The sequence below is a fragment of the Truncatella angustata genome (assembly GCF_020726525.1).
Source record: "Truncatella angustata strain MPI-SDFR-AT-0073 chromosome Unknown BKA67scaffold_8, whole genome shotgun sequence".
Taxonomy (NCBI): domain Eukaryota; kingdom Fungi; phylum Ascomycota; class Sordariomycetes; order Amphisphaeriales; family Sporocadaceae; genus Truncatella; species Truncatella angustata.
In genome coordinates, this window is record NW_025763388.1 from 958,025 (window position 1) to 973,268 (window position 15,244).

The 15,244-nt window shown below is 48.6% G+C and overlaps 3 protein-coding genes across 3 annotated transcripts; 1 reads left to right on the forward strand and 2 right to left on the reverse strand.

Moving 5' to 3' along the window:
- Positions 1-699: 699 nt before the first annotated feature.
- Positions 700-2,194, reverse strand: BKA67DRAFT_578023 (phytanoyl-CoA dioxygenase family protein). Its single transcript, XM_046103670.1, has one exon. It carries the CDS (start codon positions 2,038-2,040, stop codon positions 1,084-1,086), a length of 957 nt encoding a protein of 318 aa, XP_045954117.1. The 5' UTR covers positions 2,041-2,194; the 3' UTR covers positions 700-1,083.
- Positions 2,195-3,604: 1,410 nt separating this feature from the next.
- On the reverse strand, positions 3,605-6,419 carry BKA67DRAFT_539457 (pectate lyase superfamily protein-domain-containing protein; the record flags this gene model as incomplete). Its single annotated transcript, XM_046100636.1, has 9 exons — positions 3,605-3,804; positions 3,875-4,757; positions 4,819-4,964; positions 5,017-5,370; positions 5,420-5,530; positions 5,582-5,960; positions 6,031-6,107; positions 6,212-6,283; positions 6,341-6,419. The coding sequence occupies 9 exons, from the start codon at positions 6,417-6,419 to the stop codon at positions 3,605-3,607; spliced, it is 2,301 nt and encodes a 766-aa protein (XP_045954118.1).
- Positions 6,420-10,270: 3,851 nt separating this feature from the next.
- Positions 10,271-13,738, forward strand: BKA67DRAFT_392607 (uncharacterized protein). Its single transcript, XM_046096633.1, has 5 exons — positions 10,271-10,668; positions 10,748-10,843; positions 11,060-12,244; positions 12,310-13,244; positions 13,296-13,738. Exons 1-5 carry the CDS (start codon positions 10,553-10,555, stop codon positions 13,691-13,693), a joined length of 2,730 nt encoding a protein of 909 aa, XP_045954119.1. The 5' UTR covers positions 10,271-10,552; the 3' UTR covers positions 13,694-13,738.
- Positions 13,739-15,244: the final 1,506 nt, after the last annotated feature.

A 15,244-nucleotide genomic window follows, 5' to 3' on the forward strand; every position in this document is an offset into this window, starting at 1 on the left:
TAAACAAATGGACTGTTGGCTTGTTGCATAGAAAAACACACACACACACACACACACACACACACACACAGTCAGCCTAGCTAAGATGTGAATAGGCGACTGGCGACCCGCGACATGTCGAACCGTGGTTCCGAGTACACGATCTGATGTAAGAAGCAAGAATCATTATCATTTTTCGGCCCGGTGGCCATTCAGAATGTGCAACTCGTAAGCAGCCCTACGCATGAGGTGGCAGCCCCGCGAGGCGTTTAAAGTTGTTTGAAACAATTCACAAACCGTTACGCTTAATGAGCTAGCATTATATGACGTTGATATAGATCATAAGTTAATTTGTACTTTGCTTTGTCGTATCCTCCACACAAGCCAAGCTGAATCGCCAAGACTCGTGGGCCGCATTAGCAAGTCCATTGCAACACTACCAGTGAGCTAATGAGTTTGTTGGTATAATTGAAAATGTGTTATGAGATGTGTTATGAGAATAAGGCATAGAAAGAAAGTTTCCGGGTAATGACAAAACAATGCTGTAATTGAATCCTACATTACAACACATGATCTCACGTTTAAAAACTGCCAGTTCGGTAACCAATAGGATAGCCCCCATAGTTAATCGCCGTACCAGACGCAGCCTTGCTCATGGACTCAACTATGGTTCCCACTAAAATCTCAGCATAAGTAGTTAACGAACGAGACAGAAGGCGTGCTTAAACCTATCGTGTAAAACACACATAAGTCGGAGTGTCTAAGCATCACAGGGTTGACGTGAACCAGATTTCAGGCACACCATTCGTTTAAAGTACATTTCTTCGTATATTCCATATTCTCACCTGCTTGTCATAAAACAATTCCCCGCACTCCTAGACCTCGCCGCTGAAGTACTTCAAATTATGCCAGTATGGTAAAATGTCTTAAAAGACTCCATACCAAAATGTTGTAATTCAAAAGGAAATAGCAAGGAAGAAGTAACAAACACGAAATATTAGCTTGTTGGTCGTATCAAAACACGGTTTGCGGGCCCATATAACTTTTTTAGTGATTGTAGATAAACCCATTGAAAAGTGACCAGGATCTCTGGTATCTAGAACTTCAGTCCTGATGCGAATATCCGACATCGCCGCTCTCGGTGCCAAGTTTGACCAGTCTTTGTTTCATCGCCTCAGCTCGAGTCCGTTCCTTGCCACTTAGCGAACTGAAATCGCACCGATCCACCCACTTCCCAACGCCATGTTGCAAAACATTCCTTGCCCTCAGCTGGCTACCGCCTGCATGGCCTACAGAGCCGTGAAGACTCATCCTTTCCTTTGACGAGTCGTACACGCCCCTGTGCAGGATGTTGTTATTGTAGAAAACTACATCTCCAGCGTCCAGATGCACGACCTTTTGCCCCGGCATGTCCTTCTCGAACGGACCTACATCCCTTTCCTCGCCAGTCCTCGCTCTCGCATGCGATCCAGGTACCGCTATCAGACTGTCGTCGTCGTACAATGCTAGATTCCACTGCGTATGCCACTCTGGCTCTCCGAGTCTTTGCATCTCCTCCCCCGGCGTCGCAGTGGCCGGGATATCATCACGATGCCACCTGAGCTCGAAATCCTTCTCGGGCCTCACCAACATATTGAAGAGCTCCATGACCAAATCGTCATCTCCGCACTCCATAAGCTCCTTGGCGATGTCCAGGATGCCATCACTAAAGTAGTTCTCCGTGAAGACCTGGTGTTCTGGCAGATCCGGGTTCAACAGGCCTTGCACGCCCCAGATGCCTTCGGGACCCGGTGTAGACGGCCATGGTGGGAATTGCTTCCCCACGGTGCGGATGTGTGGCCAGCCGCCCTCACGTGCGCGGGCAGTAGCTTGAGAAGCCGCGTTGCGGAGATGGGAGAGCTGCGCCGGGCTGAGGATCCGGGGAACTATCACGAAGCCATCTTTGTGCAGCTGGTCACGGAGCTTTGAAGTTACCATCTTGGAAGTTACTGCGTCTTTCGGGCTCCTCGTGCTATGCTGTGCCATTCGTGACGATGAAGGTTTTAACAGATTGAGAATCATCTGATTGTCGTGATAGTCGCGTGCTGTGGGGCAACGTTTAGCTGCCGATAACTCTTGATTACATTGTATGGTGAATGGCAAGTCATTACGTCAGACTGTGACAACTCTATCAAGGGACACTTTCGGGAGGTTCCAACAATAAATTTCCAATTTGAGACAACTTCGAAATGGCGTTCAAGGATAAGACTTGGCTAGTATGGAGTCCTCACCATAGATCACTGGTTAAACAAAATAATTTCGTAGCTCCTTACCTAAGTACGGATTATAGTCAACTAACTAACAGAAACCACACAACGATAATCAGAACCGAGTGGCCCATTCACGATCCGCTTAAGTTAGACAATTGCGTTGTGAGAAAAATCCAGAAGATTGGTCAACGAGAGAGGGAGGTTGTAAAAGGAGATGCAACAGCTAGTATCGTACTCATCATGGAACAATCGATTAAGGTAAGAATTATACGGCATTCACCTCAAAATTGATCGTAGACATCAACCTTGTAAATCACCTTGAAATTAGTCCCAACCATATCTGCGCATGAAGTATCATATGCTCGGTTCATAACACTATTTATTTACACTAACCTTAGATGTATAGATCCGTATTTCTGGTGGAAAATCTTTGGTACAGGACTCGGATCCAATGCCTAGTGCGCAAGCTTCGGCGGAGTTAGTGGTCCATGCTTGTGGCCAGCCCAGTTGATATTAGCGCTCTTAGGCGGTAAAGGCTTCTACAGCTACCGCCCGGCACTTGCAAACTTGCAGGGCAGAATTGCCCCACTACCAATATGATTATAAGTATAGTGATGCTGCCCTCGTAAATTTTTTTCCCTTTCTTCTTCATGTCGACAATACTTCATGTAAGCACCCCCATACTTGCGAAGCAAAACTTCACAAGTCTGCTACCGTCTTCGGCGCAAATGCTGACCTTTCCCTCCACAGAGAATCATTTCTATAGTAGTCGTCCTTTGCTCTTGATTTCTCAATCAAGCTGCAGAACCTACGCCAGTTGATGAACGATATCCCCGCTACCCTAGAGTGAATATCTATCCTATGGTAGCTTCTGCTGCCGTTTACTCTCGCTCTGCCCGCAAGGGTGGCGGTTCTTCGGAACTGTACAGAGAGTGGTGATGATCTCGACCCCGATCAGCTTCGTTCGTCCTTGTGGCGCGTCGCCGGGGTGGGTAGTGGTGGAAGTCTGATGGTCTTTTATCTTGTTTTTCGTTGCTTGCGATCCCTTGCGGATCGCAGTGAGGAAGGAACACCCAGATTCCGCCTCTTGCGATGTCTGGTCTAATCACCATGCTTGATGTGCAAAATTTTCCTAGGCTCGTTGCCACAGCAATCACTGGAAAGCAATAAGATTGCGCAGATAAGTGGTGCCACTTGTCGATACATCCAACGACTGGGATTTTCTAGTCATCGCGTTCTTTGTCATGCAAAAGCTTTCTACAACTTTAATATATTCGACTTGGGGGTAGTTATGTAGTATGCTTCCGCTGCTCGGCACCCTATAATTCACGGTCTCCACTTATAATATCTGGATTTTCTGGTCTACCCTCATCCTGTCAACCACTCTTGAATACTGCGATATTCGCCGCGAATGTGTTCACGTTATCTGCCCAGCTAGCCAAGCTCGTACCATCCCTGCTGATCATGCTCAGCGAGCCGATGGTATTGAGATTGTAGATATTCACATTGCTAATGGAGCCCTCTAGGGAAACAATTCGTGACTGACAGTTCTCGCCCGCCGCGACAGTTGAACAAGCTATTTTCAACCAGTTAGCACCATTTAAGCTCTAACAAGGATGCAAGAAAAGAAACGGAGGAGAACTTACTGGTCGAATACGACGAGAAGAAACTGTAATGCCCCGCGCCGTAAACAAGGACATCGCTCGAATCTAGGATCCTCAACCCCCAGGATGCAGCACAATTTCCAGAAACACCCGAGCAGCTCGTACTAAAGTTTGGATCCCTTAGCGCCGTGTTAACTGGGAACGGTACCAGCGCATTCGGGGTTGGCATGAAGTAAGGCGTCTCGGTCTGCAACTCAGACGCAAAGATGTTCTTGCTGTTGGCGATCTGGTAGTTGTACAAGACATGATGTTCGACCGCAGTGCCCACCAACCAGACAGGGCCGTTGCGCGACTCAATGTACAGACCTCGACCCGCGTAGATGGTGGTTTGGGTATTCGAGGCGTCTTCGATGTCATGGTCCGCGGTCCATAGCCAGGTGTTCTCCATATACAGACCCGATGCGGAGGCTGTGACGTGCATGCTCATGTACGCCGCGATGCAAGAGGACACGACGGCAGAGGAGCCGGGATTCTTGAGACATTGTGCCACTTGAAGCTGCGAGCCCGCGAACCCGCCGATGCGCGTATGTACGTCCCACATGCCTGAGGGCGAGCCCGATGGGGACGCGAGGTTGAACTCGATCAACACAGCGCCGGGAGTAGACCCCTGCGTGCCAACGATGAAGTCCGAGAGCTCAACAGCGCCGGATTGGCCTGAGGTCGACCCGATTTGGATCACCGGTTTAGGGGTGTTGATATCAGACCAGTACGAGCCGGAGGCCAGCAGAACTGGATAACCCTCACCTACGATCTTGGAGCCAGGTGGGATGACAATAGGTGAGGTGAGACGGTAGAGACCAAAGTCGATGAAGACGATCTTGCCAGCAGAGGCAGCGCTGTTGATCGCGGACTGGATAGCTGCGGTCTTTACAAAAGGGTTAGATTAGGCCCGAACCAACGAAAGGATCTTACATGTGCCTTCTTACATCATCTGTAGACGCGTCACCTCTGGCTCCAGCGCTACGAACGCTGACAAAGGATGATGCTGCAAGGGTTTCGTACTGGGGCTTTGAGCGTTGATAGTATCTGCCGTTGCTACCCAGAAGGGCTGATGGTCTTGAGTTGGGTGTGACTTGTAGGACGGTCAGTACACAAAAGTTCAATCATCTGGGACTGCTACATACTGGCTCCTAGGGCGCTCTGCGGGCCACTGGGAGTATATCTGTGTCCCTCACTCCAAGCCGTGATGGTTGCGGTACCACCTGAGAGCACAGTGCCGCTAGGACCTTGAACTGCGACGGGTACATTCTGGAGAATGACGTTCTCCAGCACAATGCTACCAGCGGTAGCGGGCTGTGAGGACGACGTGTAAGCTGTAATGATACCGACGGGCGTGTTGACAAAAGTACTATCGATGACGGTGATGGATCCGACATTCTGAGCAGAAGAACCGCCGGCCGAAATGTCAATACCTTTACCACAATTGTTGATCGACAGGTTAATGTAAGTCCAACCCCAGTTCCATAGCTGGATTATGGCTATGAATCTGTCAGTTGAGTATATGACATTTCAACGCTATCAACTCACCAGTTCCACAGTTGTTGAAGACAAGGTTTCTCATGGTGTATTGTTGGTTGCCCATAGAAGCTCCCGTGGCACCACCATTGAAGGTCAGATCACTCATAAAACCTCCTGAGCCTGAACGAGTTTAGAACGACGCACATGACGAAAGGATCCTCTGATGCATACCACTCTCAATGAATAGACCAACGTGTACAACGCCGGAAGCAGTTGGCATATTGAAAACAATGTTTTGCAAGCTGGTAGCTTGCGAGGTAGGCCAATGCATACCAGTTGCTGCTGTGCCGGCCGCGATGTTAGTCGTGTCGATGACGAAATTCCGCACTTGACGGTAAAAGACGTTCACGGAGACCCAGTTGAGGTTTTCGGACCAGTAGGGGTTGCCGTCGATCAGACCAAAGCCCGAGAAGCCGCTTGTGGCCTTCAACGTAGGAGGCGAGCTGGCATCTCCGATGAGCTGGGTGAAGTAGTACGGAATAATGGAAGAAGATATCAAGTAAGTTCCTGCAGGAAAGTAGACAACGGCTGGGGTTTGGGTTGTGGAAGCCTGGGTATGTTAGATATGGATGACAAGGCGGGGGCGTGTAAACTTTTGAATTGTATAATAAATTACTTACGCAACCTTTTCCACATCGATTTCCGCCAGCGGTGATGGCAGCATTGATAGCAGCAGTATCATCTGTGACTCCATCACCTGTTACAGTAATTAGCACATGTTATTAGGCCGGAATACTTTGATGCAGCCCGGCACGAGTTTTTATGCAGCGAAAAAACATGTAGTATTGAATGTTCACGTACCTTTGGCGCCGTAGTCCTTCACATTTCGGAATACTGCATAGCCCGAGCCAGCAAAGGGTGCAACGCCCTGATCTGTTCATCTACATCAGTATGAAGTACGGTCAATCTTCCCGGTCTACCTGGACTTACGCTGTATGTCACCAAGCCAGTAGGCATGTATACTGACGATGAGGCTGAATAAAGCCACGAGAAACGTGGTCGGACGCATCTTGGATAGATAAGCAATAGAAGCATACAGAAAGTTCGTGGCAAATACAGTAGATACATGTTTGAAACCGGAGAGCCCAGGTTTTATAACTCTTGGGCAGAAGCAAGCCACCACACATACATCTTAGTCAAGAGACGCCGCGCTCTGTCATGTACGCCGCCCTCGCTAGTAAACCCATCGTGAGCAACGAAACAGCTAATGGACCCACTACGGCTATGAAAGGAGATCAACCAAGATGATTGTGAGGTCCAATAAGCAGTGTTAGCTTCGGGCGAATTTCTATCATGGTTGTTTGGCCGACTGTCACCATAACCATGGGATAAGTCCACGAGTTCATGGGACCCCAGAACCCATCGCGTAAGAAATCCTGGAGAGGTCATTAGGTCTAGATGCTATTCTGGACCGTGCATAGTGCTTGACGATCTTGAGTATGGAGACCACCCCCGCAAGCATGTGACCACAGAAGGGGGTGTAGGCGGTATGTGTTCACAGACTTGGGTGAGAGTGTGGGACTGCGTGTAACGTTCCTGAATGCTAAGAGTCAAGAAAGACCGGATACCGAAACCCAGCCTATACAAGCGTGGTTGGTGACAAGCTTTGTATTGTCTCCTCGCTGAAAACATGCAGCCTTGAGCAGCGCCATTGCGAAGTCATGTAAGTCAGCAGTGCGACCAGATACGCGGAGCTAATTTTCCCGCTGGAGAAGGAAATCTGGGGTTGGAACGAAGAGACATGATTCGTTGGTTGACTACAAACCAGCACATGTAGATCGGCCCGATCCAGGCTTCGATCAGACCAAGGGTTCGACCCTCATCCCTGCTAATGAGGGCACTGGCGATTCTAGAAACCTCATTGACCCATGAAGGTAATTATTGAAATTACGATATGTTACAAGATGTCTGAGAGCCGGGTACCGATTCCTGTTGAGTTTGATTCTGTAGGCTGACCAAAATTCGATGACAACTGGCGTCTTGACGGTTCCTGGGCGCTAAGTTTGGCCTGGGCGTTACATGTTAAGACAGTCCATACAAGTGCTACAAATTGACCAGACTTCTCAAGATTTAAACACGCTTCTAGAAACTCGGAAACACACGCCAGTGTCTCTCGCATACCACAGCCTCGGAATCAGAATCATTAGATGGGAAACAAATGTGGTGGCATAGAGAAGCGGCGACTTGTGCCACAATACAATGTCATGAGCATACTGGAGTATCGTCATCAATCCTGACTCGCGTGGTGGACATGAGACCCTGAGATGTGTCTCGTGGAAGAGAGTTCGCGGCAACCGAGACCGAAGCGTGGAAAACCACGTTGTTGGAAAATACAGTGTCCAAGTACAGTGCAGTTGACTTGTCCATTCTGAAATCACTGTGTCTCTGTTGGTCTTAGTTGGCGGTCCAATGATGATCCTCCATATGCAATCGCATGACTCTGGAACCAAGTCTTGCACTCCCCTAGTTTTGCATATTTTTGCTATGCAAAAAAGCATTGTGAGCACATGAGAGTTAGGAGTCGTGGCTTATTCGTCTATGTTCGCCATCCTGGTTGTCAGATGTCTACTCTAGTTCCCGTCTGCATATTCATGACTACCGCCGCCGCTTGACACCCAGACCGCCTCCCCTAGTTCGCAGGACTGGCTGCCATCGTGGCTCGTGACTTGCCTCCCGGAGGCAAGTAGTTGGTTCATTGTTGCGCAACAGTTCTTGGCATGGTTAAATCCAACCATACCCTCCATTCTCCATCTGGCGTGTTCTCTCATGGGCGGATCATGTTCTACCGCAACATATTGGGTAGAACATACGGCAGCTCGAGCTTTGCAGAACGACGAACTCGTGGGCTATGGCTTGTTGCAGAACCCATAAGGGGGGGAGGGGGTGCGGGGGCATATAGTTGTCTCCAATTCTTTTCATCAGGGGTTGTTTGAACACCATGCACTCATCAACTTTACTTTAACCGCAGGACAGTGATGACGCGACTGCGACTGCGACTGCGACGGGATGAACAAGGACTTATGGGAAAGCTTCAGTGTGCCTCCATGGTAAAGACGAGGTGCTCCGCATGAACAGGCATCCTTGGCCTCACTTTTGTGAAAACAAATGATGGAAGAGGCGCAAAATCCTGCAGTCATGCATTCAGCTCGAAGTGGGTTGCTCCATGGCTGTCAATGATCAGCAGCACATGTCTGTCAACAACCGTTGAACCGCGGACTTCGGAACTTAGCACTCACGCGCAGCTGGAAGAAGAAAAAGTCTTGCGACACCCCAATACTGCAAAGAGGAATTCCCTCCTGAAACCCGGTGTCTGTGATGCACAACACGAACTGCAGACAAACTGTACTTTAGTCTTGGTAAGTTGCCGGCATGTTGTTGCTACTTTCTCCGCATTTATCTCCAACCTTTTCTCCAACCCCCGGAAAATTGTCTGCTTTGAAGCACATACAGATGACCTCCGCCGTTTTAAACTCCATGTATATTACCATTTTCGGTTGCGGCGCTTGAATTGCAATGTTGCACAGTAGCAATCTATCTTTCCTTTTTCGGTTTTATCTTACTAGTATAGTAGTACAAAACGCTGATCGCGAAATATGGCCTACTCTGATGCTCAACAAACATGCTGGTTGGCTGACGTGCTCGAGACTCATTTTGCGCCGAGGCAGTAAGGCAAATTGACACTTTCTTTGCACGCCGGGATCTCCAAAGGCCCACTATATTACGCCTGTAATCCCTAACCCACCACTCTTTGATCACTCGTCGCTCTCCCGTGTTACAAGGATAAGACCAAGCAGATCATTGCCATTGTAGGTATCTGGCTAGCTGGCATTGAACACATCGCCAACCTGCTCGTGCACCTGCGAAGGAGGCCTTCCGTGATGTTACCCAGCAGAAAGAAAAGACATGGGGCCGCCCTGGCTACATACATACAGTGCAAGCCCCGGAAAACAGGACATTTACCCTGGAGGTGCCATCTAGTCTCCATGCTGTCGAGACGAACTGGGGTCCGGGAATATAATGGTAGGCAGCAAAGAACGCCATTTGGTGATCGTGTTTGGTGGGATTAGCTTTGGACCGACGCTGAACGCTCTCTTCACTCGCGAACCCACTGTGCGATGGGCACATTCGCTGCTCAAGCCCTCGTTGACACGTTCCATCCGTCAGGGGACAGTGGTCTGCCCAGTGATTAAAACTTGTTAATGATGGGTTCGGGACTGGCCAGAATGTCCGGCATGTGCACACTTGGAAGTGTTTGGGGATGCGGAGTCAAGTACGGATTGCCTTTCATGCTTGACTCCAGCGTTGTCCGTCAAAGGTCTAGCTTGGCTTCCCCAGACGCGGGGAAACAATGTGGGGGCCCCAGTAAGACGCTTCGCTTCGCTTTGCTTTGCCTTGCTTTGCCGTGTGAGAGTCCCAAAGGTTGTCAAGCTTGGTTCACTCACAGGAATCTCGCCAGATTGACGTTCCCAGCCCAGCCCCTCGAGCTTACTCCTCACGATCTTCACTTCTAACCCCAATATCGTGGTACATCGTCTTCGTTCAAGCATTTGTAACTCCCATTGACTTAGGCCCGTCATAGCCCTCAGTGCTTATCTTCTACAGTACACTGGTGCGGTAAAACGCACTTGGCCTGCAGCGTACTACCGTTGTCGCGTGAGAAACCGTCTGTCCTTCTCCGCGCGCGTCATTCTGGCCGGGCATTTCCCCAACTCCTCTCCACCTCGCACACACACACACACACACATATGCCACCACGAAGCCATGGAAGAAGCTTGAGATAACTGTCTACCAATTTGGAGCCTTGCGTCCAATCTAATGACCTGGCATCAATCGCTGGGTATCGTATAGCGCTGAGACCTGGCCATCACGCAATCATAAGAAAAGGCAGTGTGCCAGGAGACACGGCAGCACGCCAACAAGCTCAGATGCCGAAGTGTGCAATACCAAACCTACTGACATAGTGAATATCCACAAATCGTCACACTGCAAGTCACTACTTCTTCCGGTCGACTCACGGTTACTTGGCCCCATTGTCACTCAATCCCCCACTTTTCGCCCTGCGTGACCTCCTCGTCTACAATACATCCATAGTCCATACGGGGATTATCCATATTTCAGAAACTTTCACTTATCACCTCGACCATGCAGTCAATTCAGTCCATAGAGGGCGCGGGTATGCCAGGTGTGGACGAGAACGTGGAGGGCAAGCAGCAGAAGCCTAAGACGCTACCATGCAAGTACTGCAGTAAGCGGTTCAGGTAAGAAAACAAGAGATACGACGGCCCCTATGTTCCATTCTGTCGACCATCTCGCTTACATAGATAATTATTCCGCCAGGCGCGTTGAGCATGTCCAACGGCATGAACGGACCCATACTAAAGAAAAGCCATTTGCTTGCGGCTGGGCACGTTGCGGAAAGACGTTTGGGCGCAGGTTAGTTATACTCTTTATATCCTCCAACAAAATTTCAAGTTTGGGTTCCCCCAAGCCCAAGACATCACTCTCCTCCACTCGGATTCTTTGCTCACAAATCCACTTTCCCCTCTAAACCACGTTGATCTCTAAGCATCTCCCCATCTATCCGCCTTACTTGGTGGCCCAAACAACAACCATCTTGTTCACAAGTGAATATGCTTATATGGACATCAGAGATCTTCTTGTCCGACACGAGAAACTCGTTCATCTCAATGAAGGTTCGAATAAGGACAACAGTCGGCCGCGGAAGCCGTCGACCGCTGGGCCCATCCAGCAGATCTCGCCCGAAAGTCATCATGGCGATACCGAGATGTTAGGCATGCCTCGTGCACAACAACACCAGCAACAGCAACAGCAACAACAACAACAACAACAACAACACTATAATGCAGAACCTATCAACCCCATTCCAGCGCATACACTGGCACCAGACCCACGCATCATGCCCGCCAGAGCTGCAGCTTGCAACCTTGATTTGTTATCTGATGCTGCCACGCAGATCGCATCGGCAAACGAAGTGAATTCGATCCAGCCCATGATGGCTGATCTTGGTCAACAACCCGGAGGGCTGGCTCGCATGAAGCCATACGAAGATGGTATGACATATGACAGAAGTAGGGAACAAGAAGCGAATGCCATGACAATGGGATTTCCCGGTCAAGCATTACCACCGGTATTTGACGACTATAATCTCTTCCTAGACGACTTTGCTTCAACTTCACATTTCCTGCCGCAAGCATTTGAAGTCGACCAAAGTCTTGGGATCTGGCCAAGTATGCAGAGGGGCGGTCTTTCCAAACCTGCGTCTCAGTTCCCGTCTCGCTTCCCGTCTGTACAGCCTGATCACAGAGATCCGTCCGATGGTGGTGGCAGGGCACACGATGACTCCAACAGGACGCTCCCCCTACGAGTGTCCGCTATGGATCACACCGTGATCAAAAACCGGTTGGATGAATTCTCGTCGGTTTTACCAAACGATTTCGTATTTCCTTCTCGCCACACTCTTACGAGATTTCTCGAGGGCTATGTAGGCGGATTTCATGAACACCTCCCTATACTCCACCTTCCTACCCTTACGCCTGCAGAACTTTCCCCTGAACTATTATTGGCGATTCTAGCAGTCGGTGCCCAACACAGATTCGAGAGCCACCGAAGCAATGCCTTGTGGTATGCCGCGAAAGCTGTAGCATTGGAGCAGATACGACGTCGTAATAGCCATGAAGTCCACGGACTACTGCCAACCGCCGCAGCGTATAGTCCTCACTCAACTCGACCATCACCAAGCCACGGATTCCGCCATTCTTTCAGCTCAATGCAACAAGACAGGCCAATGACCCAGGAAACACACCGGGAGCCATAGTAAGATCTTGTCACTTTACCTAGTCTGCATGGATATCGGATAGTTGAAACTAACTATTCAGCAGTTCACCAAACACACCCCAAGCTCGTCTAGAAACAATACAAGCGTTGCTACTACTCTTCACAGTTGGCTTGTGGGGTGCCAAAGCTATATTACATGAGGCACTATCATTACAGAGTCTTCTGGCCATGCTTGTACGCGAAGAGGGTCTCCTATCCGAATCAACTCAAACTGCCGACTGGGAAGCATGGATACGTATCGAAGGGATGAACCGCACAAAACTCATCACGTACTGCCTTTTCAATCTCTGCAGTATAGCTTACAACATGCCGCCACTACTACTTACATCAGAGCTCAATGTATGCCTGCCTCATTCTTCGAAGCTATGGCGGGCTGAGACCGCCTGGCAATGGCAAGAAGCTCGTCATACCTACCCTAGCATGGACATATCCTTCCAAGACGCTTTCTCAAGGCTCTTCAGCCGACCACCACAGGGACCTCCTGCTTACATGTCGTCTCTTGGAAACTATGGTCTAATCCATGCTATTTTGCAGCATGTGTTCTTCCTCAAGCAGACATGCTTCACGTCAGCGCCTTATGAGGTCCCGAGAGGCTTAAGACCTGACGATGTCGAAGATGTTCTGCAGGCCTTGAGGATCTGGCAAATGAGCTTCGAGCAACATCAAGCCCGTGTATCTGAAAACGGTCAGCAACTTGCGAGCGACTCTTTTCCTGGCGGGCCTGTTGCATATGACTCCACCGCATTATTACGATTAGCTTCTATACGTTTGTTCACCGACTTGAGTCCTAGTAGAACTCTGGAAACAAGGAACGCAAGCCAGATCGCGGTTGCCTTTGGGGACGCACCATACTTGATTAGAAGCGCACGACTGAATAAGGCAATATTGCAGGCCATTCATGCGCTGTCGATGCTCGTAAAATTAGGTGTTAACTACGTGGCGAGAAGGAAGTCCGCTGAATGGAGCATGCAGCATTCGTGTATGTCTTGGTCGGCCCTGATACTGCCCGCATATGCTAACGATATCGCAGTGTGTAATCTAGAATGTGCCATCTTGCTCTCCAAGTGGTTGATGACGCTTGCTTCTATTGGCCCAAGCGACCCTCCTGCATCTCCGGATGAACGAAACCTTCTCGAAATGCTGCGAAGAATGCTTGATGAAACTGAATTCGCCGTGCCAATCGACCCATCTCTCTCAGGTGGCCAAGGACATCCGTCAATCATGGACATAACCATTCACGACAGCACAAGACTTCGTCAACTTGCGGCTGCTGTCATCAGAGTATGGGCAGAGACTTTTAAAGGCAATCACATATTTGAAATTGTCACAGTTATTGGAACTGGGCTTGAAGGTTATGCAGATTTGATTGAAAAGCCGCGAGACAGGACGCCTCTAGGAAGACTGGCACCAAACGCTTCCCTGGCTTGATATACAGCCGGCTCACCTCGCCGGGAATTTTGTTCTAGTGAAGTTCCTATATATAGGCAAAGCACCTGGTCTTTAGCTCACTTACGATCTTAGATAGGTAGGACGGATGCATTTGAGGATTTCAAGATAGAGCCGCGAACGTCTCTACTGGGTGGTGTCAACCTGTTCTGATTTAGTACAATAAGCTCGAACCTGTGTGAAGGGCTGACGAACCCCGTAATACCATTGCTGCTTTGGAAAATCATGTATCTAAAAGACATAACTAATGATTCATGGGAACCGTAACGAAATTAGCATAGCGCAGCATAATTAGCATTCGAGAAGGATTAAAGAAGTGTGTCGATTTCGATGTTAACTTATACTCAGGAGATTCATCTGGCCCCGAAAATAGCATGAAGTAGGGAAAATCGGAGAAGATAGTCTCACCTTCGATTTGCTAGTCGACACAGGCTGTGTGCCACCATCCGACTTTTATGTCTGTCACATTATTCTATAGCATTAGACATGCATTAAGCTTTCGTCTGTATCCATCCCCGACCCATTTCCCTGTCTACTCATGCTAAGAAAGTATATTGCTGCTGTTGTTAATAGAATTGACTCCTGCTCAACTCCGTAGGTGAATATTCATTCATATTAATTGCCAACAATTAATTCCACATTTGAGGTGCCTCGTTCTATCTACACTCTTCAAGCTACGACTTGTATTACTGTGAAGATATCAGCTTTACCAATGAGCTTTAATAAATGATCTATAGACAAAGTTACTCATTCTGTAAAGTCCACATGTTGCAAAGTCTACCAGCTTAAGCTACACTGTAGAATGGCGGCAGTAGCAAAAATACAAGTTGAATGTTACTGGCTGGCTATCATTATAGGTAGTATTTCTTTACCGTTGCAGCAAGGTTCTCTGGAATTTTTTTACTAACTAAAGCGCTCTAACTTGCCTGCCTACCATTAAGTTTCTCAAAATCTTTACAACCGCCTTGGCGCTCATTTCTGCATTGTTTAGTGATGGCCACATTCTATGATTTGGAACTGTTTTTGAAGGGAATAAAAGAAGAGGGTGAAAAAGAAAAAAGAAAACTTGGTTCATAAGAAATGCTTTTGTAATGTATACATCTCACAGCCCTCACTTCCTTATCATGTCGATCTAGATGGCGGTTTTGCTACAACCACCAATACCTAAGATGCCAACGCTCTTAGGATAAAATTAACGTGAAATCGCACCCGAGAAGAATATCATTCAACTCAGGTCACATCGACTTCATCCAGTATTCTTCCCAAGACCACCTCTTTGAATGAAGATTACTTCGCTGTACCCGGCACCTCGTCTTAATCCACCACATCCTCACTGCGTAATATTCTCTCAGTCAGCACAACAATTCGACAACACCTAGTTTAATAAGATCGACTCAACACGCTTCCGTCCTTGCGTTACACTGACTTCAAGTACTTTGGAAAACTTAGGCTACATCTCCAGCGCACTAGATTGGCAGGGAAAGCTTCAGCTAATCAGTGATAACACCAGCGCTCTAATTTTCTCCTTCGACA

Bases quoted from the DNA above. Each gene is read 5' to 3' on its own strand.
- BKA67DRAFT_392607 (XM_046096633.1), top strand. From the start codon at position 10,553: ATGCAGTCAATTCAGTCCATAGAGGGCGCGGGTATGCCAGGTGTGGAC. The intron at 10,669-10,747 runs GTAAGAAAACAA...TTATTCCGCCAG, and splicing joins TACTGCAGTAAGCGGTTCAG to GCGCGTTGAGCATGTCCAAC. The intron at 10,844-11,059 runs GTTAGTTATACT...TATGGACATCAG, and splicing joins GGAAAGACGTTTGGGCGCAG to AGATCTTCTTGTCCGACACG.
- BKA67DRAFT_578023 (XM_046103670.1), bottom strand. From the start codon at position 2,040: ATGATTCTCAATCTGTTAAAACCTTCATCGTCACGAATGGCACAGCAT.